Source organism: Danio rerio, chromosome 23 (assembly GCF_052040795.2).
Source record: "Danio rerio strain M-AB ecotype USA chromosome 23, GRCz13ab, whole genome shotgun sequence".
Classification (NCBI taxonomy): Eukaryota; Metazoa; Chordata; class Actinopteri; order Cypriniformes; family Danionidae; genus Danio; species Danio rerio.
In genome coordinates, this window is record NC_141043.1 from 1,646,122 (window position 1) to 1,658,413 (window position 12,292).

The window sequence follows — 12,292 nt, forward strand, 5'->3', positions numbered from 1 at the left end:
ATAATAATAATAATAATAATTAAAAAAAAAATATATATATATATATACATATACATATATATATACATATATATATATATATATATATATATATATATATATATGTATATATACATATATATATATATATATATATATATATATATATATATATATATATATATATATATATATATATATACATATATATATATATATATATATATATATATATATATGTATATATACATATATATATATATATATATATATATATGTATATATACATATATATATATACATATATATATATATACATATATATATATACATATATATATATATATATATATATATATATATATATATATATATATATGTATATATACATATATATATATATGTATATATATATATATATATATATATATATATATATATATATATATATATATATATATATATATATTTCATTTCCTTGGGCTGGTCTGATTCTTCTTATTTAAAAACACCACGCCAAAATAAAGATAATAAAATATATATATTTTTAATTCATAAGTCAAACCCTCCAACACATGCACCTCCGACCAAACTGCATTTGCAATTTCTTAAATCCTAAACAATCCACTTAAATACCAGAAAAACAGACTTCATATAACATGGCTTCTGTAATACAATATATGGACTGCATTACGAAAAACAAAAACAAAAAAACACTTCATTTCCATTTAAAATGAACAGCCATTGGTGACCCACAATATCGAGAAGCCTAAAACAGCTCCCAGCATGTAAACACTGCATAGCTGTTCAGAAACAAACAAGAAACAAACACTGGGGTTGCGGTTCATCAGCTGCAGATCATATCAGCTTTCACAAATTCTCACAGCACGCGTTAAAATGCAGACAGGTTATGATACGCCACACGTCACATATATGTAAGGTATACAGAGCTCATCTGTGTACTCAAATATAGTGTTATCAAAAGTTTCCATCTAGAACACAGTATTAGCTCCAAGTTAGTGAGGAAACGGCGGGTCAGAGTGCAGACGGCCACTAATTTCAGTAAAGTGCAAGTATTGTTGATATATATATATTCATGGTTGGCATGCTGGTACTAAGTGATACAGTACTGGTGAATGAATCAAAACTGTTCAGCATGTTTTAGTATGTATGTTTCGCTAAATACAAATAAATGAATGGACTGTAGTTTACTCCGATTAACTGATGCCATTTCTTCAGGTAGAAATAATGACAATGTAATTGAAGAAGTTCTCACTTTAAAGGGAACACATCACATATACAAGGAAATAGGCTAATTTACATCTCCGCTAGTGTTAAACTGTTAAGTTTTATAATTTTTAAATCCATTTAGCCAATCTAAAGGTCTGGCGGGATCACTTTTAGCTTAGCATAATTCATTGAATCAGATTAGACCATTAGCATTTAAAACTTAAGAGGATATAATTTGCTATTGAGTAGTAGATTAATTTGTACAACAATTTTTTTTTAACTAAAAATATTTAATCAATCAGTATTTTTTTTTCAATAATCAATCAATCACTTTTAGCTTAGCATAAATCATGGAATCAGATTAGACCATTAGCATTCAAAACGTATAAGGACATAATTTGCTATCGAGTAGTTGATTACTTTTTACAACAAATTTTTAATAAAAAAATGTTAAGTAAAGCATTATTTTTTTCAATAATCAATTAATTACTTTTAGCTTAGCTTAGCATAATTTACTGAATCAGATTAGACCATTGGCATTTAAAACTTATAAGAACATAATTTGCTATCGAGTTATTGATTAATTTGTACAACAATTTTTTTAACTAAAAATATTAAATGTGTTTTTTTTTCAATAATCAATCCCTTTTAGCTTAGCTTAGCATAATTCATTGAATCAGATTAGACCATTAGCATTCAAAACCTATAAGGATATAATTTGCTGTCTAGTAGATTCATTTGTACAACAATTTTTAAACTAAAAATATTAAATCAATCAATTTTAGCTTAGCTTAGCATAAATCATTGTATCAGATTAGACCATTAGCATCTAGATTTCAAAGAATTTCGAATATGTTCTTATTTAAAGCATGACATTCTGTAAGTAGTGTACTAAGACAGACTAAAACTCATTCTGAATTGTATCTCACAAAGTTCTCTGTGGTTGCAAAAGTTTTAGGTGCTTCACAAAATAACTGCCCTTGCTCAAATCATGGTTTGGAAACAAAATTCATTGATTATTATACCAGAATGAGAGCATAGTTCTAAGCCATATCGACCTATAAAATCACATCCGTCAGTCTGAGTACACGATTTAACTAGAAAAGATTCAAGCTTTAAAAAGGAAAATTATCAATACCCTTTGGTCATTTGTGTGAGAGATGCTAATGGTCTAATCTGATTCAATGATTTATGCTAAGCTAAGCTAAAAGTGCTCCCCCCAGACCCAGAAATCAGCTGAATGGATTAAGAAATGATAAAACTCAACTGTTTACCTCTAGCTAAATATGAAACGAGCCCACTTTTTAGGTGGTGTGTTCTTTTATTCTTGATATAAATCCAAGCCCTTCAAGTCTGAAGCATGACAACTGTTCCTGGATCTGATAGAAACAAACATGCAATGCAATGTCTGCATAAAACGGAGCAAAAGCAAAATCCATTCAGAGACAAACAAAGACTTTAGTCACTGTTTCACAAGCGTTACAGAGATCATATAATCCTTCTAAATCAGAGGTCTCAAACTGGATCCCTGGAGGGCCGCAGCTCTGCACTGTTCCGCTCCAACCCTTATCAAACACAGCTGATCCAACTAACCAAGGCGTTCAATACCACTACAGACTATTGAGCAGGTGTTCATTGGAGATGGTTGGAACTAAACTATGCAGAGCTGTGGCCCTCCAGGAATTGAGTTTGAGATCATTGCTCTAAATGAAACCTCGTTTCTCCAGAACACCAGTTTTCGTCTTGATAAGAAGCAAATGTGTGTGTGTGTGTGCAGAGGAAGCCAAACCATTTCATTTTAGTAGATGAAGTATTGCATCAAACGCCCTCAGACTAAATTAATCCTCGGTATATTAATAAAAAAATAATCTTAACATCACATCAACAGAAAAAAAAAATACTTTGTTTCCTTTTATTTACAAAGTGATAGTGTTTTGTAGATGGAAGATACTGTAGCGTTTCAGTTTGCGTTGTGTTATGACACTGGTTTGAGAACAGACCGCAGTGATCTGCCGTCCCGTGTTAGCTCTCGGGTCGTGCACATGCAGGGCAGCGGGACGGCCTCCACTTGTCGGAGGACTTCATTGTATGGGCAGCGTTTCAGGTGGTCCGCCATGCTAGAGATGTCAGCAAACTCCCACCTGTTAACCGGGCTGAAGGCTGTACTGAAACGCCAAACCTGCGGAAAAACCAAACAGTTTCTTACACAGATACTTACAGTTCCAGTAAAATTAAAACAATGTTTTTTACATGTTAGCATCAGTATGTTAGTTTTAAGAAAGTCCAGGCCCGGATTGGCTAATCGGGAGGACCGGGAGAATTCCCAGTGGGCCGGTCCGTTTTTTGGCCGTGAGGTCCGGTGTCCCTAGCTTCAGAATCTGTTGCTCTCAGCAGTCACACTTTTTTAATTTATTTATTTATTTACTTGACCACAGTCTTCTTATTCATTATTTTACCGCAGCTCTGCTCTTTTTATATATAACCAGCCTGCAGGTTAATGATGATATAAGTCAGATGAGTCACCTCTCAATATTCAACTGTTGTGGTCCAGTGGTTAGCACGTTAGATTACGACGCCGCTGACCTGGGTTTGATCCTCGTCTGAGTATGTTTTTTTTTTTTCATTTTTATTGTTAAGACATATAATTCTGTTAGGGTTGTTGAATATTTGCAGTTCTAAAGCAGCTGTTTTCTCCAAAAAAGACGTGATAGTGTAATTAGAAACTGAATTGGAATGACCTTATTTTAATATAGTCAGTCGTGAACTGAGGTGGGCCGGTCTGAGGCTTGAAACTCCAGGGCTGAAAAGGAGTGCCACTCCGACCCTGAGAAAGTCTATAAGCAAGTGTGCTACAAAAGTCATGTTTAAAACCTCTTAAGGCCCTGGGTGTTTTTTACATACATTTTTTATTTCTCTTTGCTATTTGGGCTTATAGTAAACTAATTAAAATAAAAATCTTTTGAGATGATGTACTTTTAGAGAAAAATGATGTCCATACATGTGGACTCGTGGTCCGAATTTACATAAAACACTTTTTCCTGAACGATTTTTTAATGCATATATAACATATAATTTTTTTTTAAACTTGTTTTGACTATCAGAGAGTAAAAACATTTTTTCCCCCATTTTGGACAGTTAAAAATAGTGTTTGGGGCATTTCATATGCTGAAAAAGTTGCAGGATGACACTGTATGTCTGTAACAAAATATAAAACATTAAAAGTATTTTAAATAACCACTTTAGAGCTAAAATGTGCTAAATTTGTTAAATAGATTAACAATTTTTTTTTTACGTCAACTCAAATATTTCAGTTTCTCAACAAATTTTCAGACCAATCAATTGGCCTCTAGTATCTGACATGCCCCACCCTCTTCTTCTTATTTGCTTTTCATTTGATGCACTTGAGTCTGACCTCTCTGACTGGCAGAGCTGTGAGAAAAACTTAATGCTGCTGGCAAGTTTTTCAAAAAGGGGAGGGGCTGCTATATGTCCCGCCCTCTCTTTATTTTAGATGAGATTACGTCAAACATTAAATTTAAAAAATGCAAATTTCACGGGAGCTTTAATAATGGTTCTATGATAAAACGTGTTACCTGCTCAGACTGTTTCTTCCACTGAGCTTAACAAAGAGGTACAGTCAGAAGAGTATATGCAAACTAGGAAAGGGAGATGTGGCGACAACATCATGTCAGTTTTTTTTCAGTAAAATCAAGATTTTAATCACAATTCTTTATTATTATTAAGTATTAATTATTATACTGCAAGTTGTATGAGCGGTACAGCCAAGCCAATTTCGTTATTTTAAAAACAAAGCCTTACTAGGCAACATTTCATCAAATAGAAAAGATGGTGGAGACTTGATAATATGGTAGACACTTGGCTAAAGAGAAAAAAATCTTTGGTAACATTTTAGTTGAAGGGGTGTTCATAAGACTGTCATGAAACCTTTATAATTATGGCATGACATCATGTATATAAAGTTATGCATGATCATGACAACAAATTTATTTCATTTCGTAAATGCCATTCACTGAGTAATGTCAATTTAAAGGCAAATCGCATGCCTTTATGACAACTAGGCAAACAAATACATCATGGCTTTGTCATGACAACATCAAATTACCCAGACATCAAATAATCTATGTAAATAATGACATCTTGGCAACATAACTTATTGTAAATTGTCAGAACATTGTCTGACAACATAACTTGTCATACATCTGTCATAAACATATTTGTCCAAGGCTAATATATTTGTGTAATTAATATTGTTCAGTGCACTTTTTCAGACGAACAAACTGAATTTGTCATTAAAATAACTCGGTAAAAGTGCCCATTTTATAACAGCGTCATTCATATTTAATGACAATTAATTACAATGTATAACTGTAATTATAGTCAATAAAATATTCATGATGCTGTTATAAAACTCATGATAGTTATTATGGCCTCATGACAATCATGTTTATGACAGATGTATGACAAGTTACGTTGTCAGACAATGTTCTGACAATTTATGACAAGTTATGTTGCCAAGATGTCATTACATCGAAAGGTTATAATGTATTTAGATCAAGTTGTCATCAAAGACATCTCAAACAATGTCACCTTTGCATTTAAATTGACATTACTGAGAAAATGATATGTATTTAATGATACAAGCATAACATCTCATTCATATTCATGATGTGAAAAAATAAAAATAAAAAAATCCTAATGATTTCTGAAGTATTTAAGTTTATTTATTAAAACCCTTTTTCTTTATTCAGGGAATTTGTTGATTTGCATATTTAAATAACTATTGTTTACATGCATATTGTTGCCATGAAATACATGATACAGAATTTCAGTCACACCGCCCACCCTTAATTCAGACATACTGTACCTTGTCCTTGATCTGCCAGGTTCGTCTACCATCCAAGCACTGCTTCTTTTCCCACTGCACCACCACCATGCCCCGGCTCTGCAGCAGACTGGCACAAACATCCCTCATTGTTCGAGACACCATCGACAGCTGGCACAGGCTAAAGCCATCCAGGAACCGGGCTACGTGTTGAAGTACTTCAAACGGCAATCCACTCAGGTGATCACACTTGGGTTCTGTCACAGGATCCAAGACAGGCTGCACCCCGAATGACCTGAGGTGGCGGTCATGAACAATCTTCGACCCTTGAGTGGATGGGCAGAATCTGCGCTGGGAGAACGTGCAGCCGTAATACGCTAACGGGCAGCGGTGCTCCATCCAGCCGTTGAGTCCAGAGTGGATATCTCCGTGAACGTTATGGAAATGCGAGAGGAACTCTTCTCGGCGGAAGAGTTGTCCGCATTCGAAGGTAAACATCGAGCCCTCACGTGGAGCCCAGCTTGGACGAGGCACGAGCTGCTCCAGAGTCAGATCAAGGCGAAGAGTGCAAAACGGACTTGGTTGCGAAAGGCGCGGTGCAGCTCGATCGCAAGCGGATGCGGACGCGACCTCTCCAACCATCGTACTCGTTGCCAAGATGGCAGCAGGAAAACTAAACGTCTGGGTGCCGAAGTCAACACGCGTTCCCCCGAATGCGTAAACCGTGTCGGATATCCTCCGAGCTCTCGGCGACTCCTCAAGGCAGAATAGAAGTGCGGCTGCCGTGAAGTCAATTTCTCCAAGTCCCATAGGATCATCCACCGGCTCCTGATCTAAATCTGACGTATCCACAGCTTTGTCCTCCATTTTGCAGCGTGGATTTCTATAGGGGAACGATTCGGTAAAAGAGCCCTTTCGTCCATTAAGAGCAAGTGGCATAAAACTGCGCAGAAACTGCAGGTTTTGGAGTTTCCTCTCAAAAGCCCGATCCTCAAAGTCTAATGCCATTGAAGGCAGCTCAACGTCTCTCTGGACCGTCAGAGTCTGAGCGTGTACAGGCTGCTGAAGCAATGGGGCTTGTGATCCAGAGGCCTCCTGGATCACGAAAGCATGTTGGTCATGTCTGATCTCAGGTCTATGGGGAACTAAAGGGCCAACAATCTCCCAAGAGCCTCGGGACTCTGGGATTTGATTGTGATTTGTAGTAGAATCCATTAGGTGATCTACCATACTATGAGAGCCATTGCAGAAACCTTGCCTATCTAGGTCCACTAACATGTCTGGGCAACACTCATCTGCTGCCGCATGAGCAAGAACATCTAAAGCGGTCTCTCCACCATCCAATCCCCCAACAGCCCCAGATTCAACCATTTCAACATCCACAGCCTCCAAGGTTTCTGACGGGATGAGCTCACCGTTCTCATTAACTATCGAGCCGCTGACAGGCTCAGTGCCTTTAACCGCATCTCCCAGTGCACCGAGGGCAGATGCCAAGCTCCTGCCGAGCTCCATGAGTTTGTGGTGCTGCTGAGGCTGTAGCTCCTCCTTTAGACCATTGACTCCGCTGGCTATTTTTGAGTCTTCTGTAGTCCTCACTCTCTCATGTAGTTCCCCATTGCGCTCTGGAAGTGCAGCTGACACATTATTAGCTGTGCAGTCCGTTTCTGTAGAATTGAGGTGGATCAGGACGTTCAGAGCTGCAGCCAGGCTCTTGGTTGTCTCTACCGTGGTTTGGTAAAGCTCTCCATAATGCTCTTCCTTTAGACCATTAATCCCATTAGATATCTTGTCTGTAGAGCAGCCTGCTGCGTGCTCCATCTCAACAGTTTCCACCTGCGCACTTGGAGATTCCGCAGTTGAGACCTGACCAGGCTTTTCGGTTTGTCCAGTGTTTTTCTCTGGGCCGCTAGTGGGAGCCAGAGACACGAGTTTGAGAGATGCTAACATGGTGCGCTGGTCCTGAAGGGCGAGCGCCATGTCCAGCTGCTCCACCTCATCTGCTTCTTGACTCAGTCGCTCGTACGAACGATAATCCTTGTCGTTCACTGGCCACCTATTCCACTCCATAGAGCAGCACACCACACCTGCAGGACACACCTCAAGGTGCTCTGCCATCTGGCCACGGGCAAGGGTAAAAGGGCAGCCAATGCTCTGGTTAAGACAAGGCACCCTTTCCAGCGGGCATAGCAGCTTGTGTTCAGTAGCCTTGCAGCTGTGGAAGATGGCGCCACAAACAAAAGAGCAGCTGATGAGGTCACAGGACGTGCCGGGTTCAGGTTTGAGCATGCATCGCCTGTTTATGCAGGACATGCAGTGAGAATGGGGCTCCTCCATTATTAGAGATGACAGCAGCGAGATGCGAAAGAGCGGGAGTCTGAATCCCTGCAAAACAATACGAGAGCAAAGCTGAGATTGGATTTTCAAACATTTAGGCTGTACAATAAGTACACTGACAGTAGAGCTGCACAATTAATCGTAAAAAGATCGCGATCTCGATTTGACCCCCTAGACGATCTTAATCCAGCATTTCTACGATTCTGCCAATCATATTTTCAAGATCAGGAAAGAAAAAAAGGCGGCTGCACGAGTCTTTTCATTGCTTCACATACGTTGCTCAGTGACATTGACACCTCCAAATGATGTTGAATGAGTCACGTAATGTATTTATAAGGTATAATTCATCCCCAAAATGTAATTTCTGTCTTCATATAATTATGTATTCGCGGCCGGGAAATCACACGTGACGTAAGCTGCTGACCGAGAGGGCGGGTGCGCACGCTACTTGATAGACGAGCGTGCGTCTTCTTTAGTGAACAGAACCTGCATATGTTGCGAGTAACAGGTAATACAGTTGTAAATAATAATCAGTTTGTGGCACAGAGTGATCGTTTGGGAGCCGCGTGTGAAGTATGAACAGCACTAGCAGTCAAAATGAAACTGAAAGTGTGCACGTCATTTAAATGATATCGCTTTTTAGAGTTAGGCTATGATTATGACAAGCATTTGATATGTTTTTTCTTTCATAGCGAACAGTGTTGTGCATGAAAAATAAATGTTTACAGTGTCAGTATAACTACTCTAGCCTGTATATTGTTGAATATAATCTGATAATGACAAATGATTTTACCAGTGAACAAAATTGTCTTATAATGTTGTCAATGACAGAACGCAAGCATATATCTCAAACATATTAATTCAACATCAGAATTATTATTAGTAGAATAAAATTATTTATAAAAGCCAGTAGACCTACACATAATATTATTGTTGTTTTACCATATGTTTGAGAAAAAAAATAATGATTCTATATCTACAGAATCGTGAGAGAATTGTGATCTTTATTTAAAGCAAAAAAAAAAATCGCGATTCTCATTTTAGCCAGAATCGTGCAGCTCTAACTGACAGTAAATACAAAGTTGTTTATATTTGCACGTTCTGACATTCACCTTCTTAATATAATTTCAGAAAAGTATTAATTTTAAATTATAAATATTAGCAGCAAATGACTACCAAAGTAGAACATTGTTGGCAGTCAATTAAAGAGTGTTTATGTTTTTTTGAAGTAATTCTTAAATGCGACTTCAGACCGAATATTCAAAGTAGCATGGTAAACAATAAAGGAACCGTGTCACAAGTTGTGCTCATAACAGTACTCCATTATAATTAATCTTTAATTAAACTTTTTATGTTCTGCTTTACTATTTTTTTTTAACACCAAAGTCTGAATGTGTGAATATAGAACCAACTTTACCTCAATAACTAGTTATACTTAACAAATAAGCAAATATTAAATAAAATTACTTTAAATATTCTATCCGAATAAGCATGCAAGGATGACTTCTAAACAACATTAACACTATCAAATTGACTGTGAACAATGCTGTACTTTGATAGTCATTTGCTGCTAATATGGTTTCCTTATTTAGAATTAGCAAAGAATAATTGAATTATACTTTAATTATATAAAGGCTGTGAACACTGTTGTACTTTGATGGTCATTTGCTGCTAATATGATTTCCCTATTTAGAATTTGCAAATAATACTTTTCTGAAATTATATTATTAATGAGAATGTCTGAAAAATCACAATATAAAACCAACTTTACCTCAATTGATTTTGCCCACCATACGATCTGAGAAGGGAGTAGGATAGGGATGGTTTAGAGATTGTCATTACAATTTTAATTCAATTGTTTTTTTATTGCAATAGTTATAATAATAATAATAATTATTATTATTATTATACTACATTAGGTAATATGATTCAAAGTAATGTTTTCCGTTTATTTTTAAATATTAGGAAATAAATTAGAAAATTACCCATGGCAACTTTAATATAAAATAGTTTGGTGTATATATATATATATATATATATATATATATACATATATATATATATATATATATATATATATATATATATTTATATATATATATACATAAATATATATATTTATATATATATATATATATATATATATATATATATATATATATACACATATATACACATATATATATATACACATATATATATATATATATATATATATATATATATATATATATATATATATATATATATATATATATATATATATATAAATAAATATAAATATATAGATATTTAGTTTTTGGATTGAGGTAAAGTTGGTTTTATATTCACACATTCGTTCACTGAGAAGTTTATTTATTTAATAGAAGTTTATTTAATTGTTTACCATGTTACTTTGAATATTCGATCAGAATTAGCATGCATGTAGGTCTTCAAAACAACATTAACACAATCTAATTCACTGTTAACAGTGTTGTACTTTGATGGTCATTGGCTGCTAATATGATTTACCTATTTAGAATTTGCTAAGAATACTTTAATGAAATTATATTATTAAGGAAAATGTCTGAATATTCTAATATAAAGCCAATTTTACCTCTATGGTTTTTGGCCCTTCGTGCAAAAAAGTTTAGGCACCCCTGGTCTATTTGCAGCAAATAAGTTAATGAACTAAGTAATAAGTAATGAAAGTTAAACAAACTTACTGACTGGTCTTGGTTTACAAGGGTTAGTCGGGTTTATTTTAACCTCAGCTTGTTTTTGTCATTGACTGTTATTATGATATTCCTATTGACAATTTGCAAAGAAAACTTATTTGAAATTATATTAAGGTGAAAGTCTGAATGTGCAAATATAAAACCAAATTTACGCCAATCTTAATGCTGACTTGATCTTATCCAGCAAAGTTCTAGTTAACATAAACAAAACTGCCCCAGTTAACTCATGTGTTGCTGATGTCCTCCAAGTATTTTAGCAATTACAAGACATCGAATCATATATTAAAAAAGAGACGACTTTTAAGATTTCAAGACACTTATAGTTAAAGTTTCTCAAAACGCGCTGCTTTTAATGTTTACAAAGCGATTAGTTGGTAAGTTAGACAAACTGAAAACTTTACCACACTTCAAACTTCAGGACACTTTAAACAGTGCAGAATGAAGTTAAGAAGCCTCCTCGGGTCTGCGGTAGTATTGTTTGCATCTTTATTTTGTTGGCGTTTAACTTTGTTCTACTTTATTGCTTTGTGTTGAGGTTAGCCTGTTAGCTAGCTCAACTTTCTGCCTGGAGTCAACATAAACAAACTCCTCACTCACCCACAGACTGTGTCAACTGACTCCCCGCGTTACCCGCTCGCCTTTTTCTTCACTTGTCCGGTTTTATGGTCAAACGGGACACTTTAAAACACTGCTGCAGTGTAATATACACAATCATCACCGTTTGCCCTGTCCAAAAATACTCAATCCGGCCGGGACGCGCCTCGATGACGTCATTACGCAAAATAAAAAAATACAGCCGTCATGACGCTGATTTCCATTTTTGCTCGGATATTATTTATAGGCTACTATTAGGGGGCCGTTGGAAACACATTTATTGCTAAACAGTGTCTTTTTTTATCTAACAGTGTCTTTCTTTAATCAAAATGCAAAAAGAAAACAAGAGCCCTGTTTCAGGAAGATTCTGTTACTGTGCCTTATGTAATGTCATATTGGAATGTTTTTGTGAATTATATTTCCTGAAAGTTTGGTTATTACACCACAATTTTTTTTTAAGAAGCAAAGTTATATTTAAACTAATTCATAGATGCTATCCAGACACTGTAATCTTAAAAAGGCTTAAGAATGATATAAACAACTGTTTTTTTTTTTTGCTTAGTGAATCCTTAACGTTATTATTATTATTATTATT

At 35.4% G+C, this 12,292-nt stretch overlaps 1 protein-coding gene across 5 annotated transcripts; it reads right to left on the minus strand.

The window, feature by feature from the left end:
• Positions 1 to 3,107: 3,107 nt before the first annotated feature.
• Positions 3,108 to 11,912, minus strand: fbxo30b (F-box protein 30b). 5 transcript variants are annotated; one of them, NM_200432.1, is given in 3 exon segments: positions 3,108 to 3,388; positions 6,095 to 8,434; positions 11,701 to 11,812. In NM_200432.1, coding segments are annotated over 2 exon segments (2,496 nt in total). In that variant the 5' UTR covers positions 8,387 to 8,434; positions 11,701 to 11,812; the 3' UTR covers positions 3,108 to 3,184.
• Between the last annotated feature and the right edge of the window lie 380 nt (positions 11,913 to 12,292).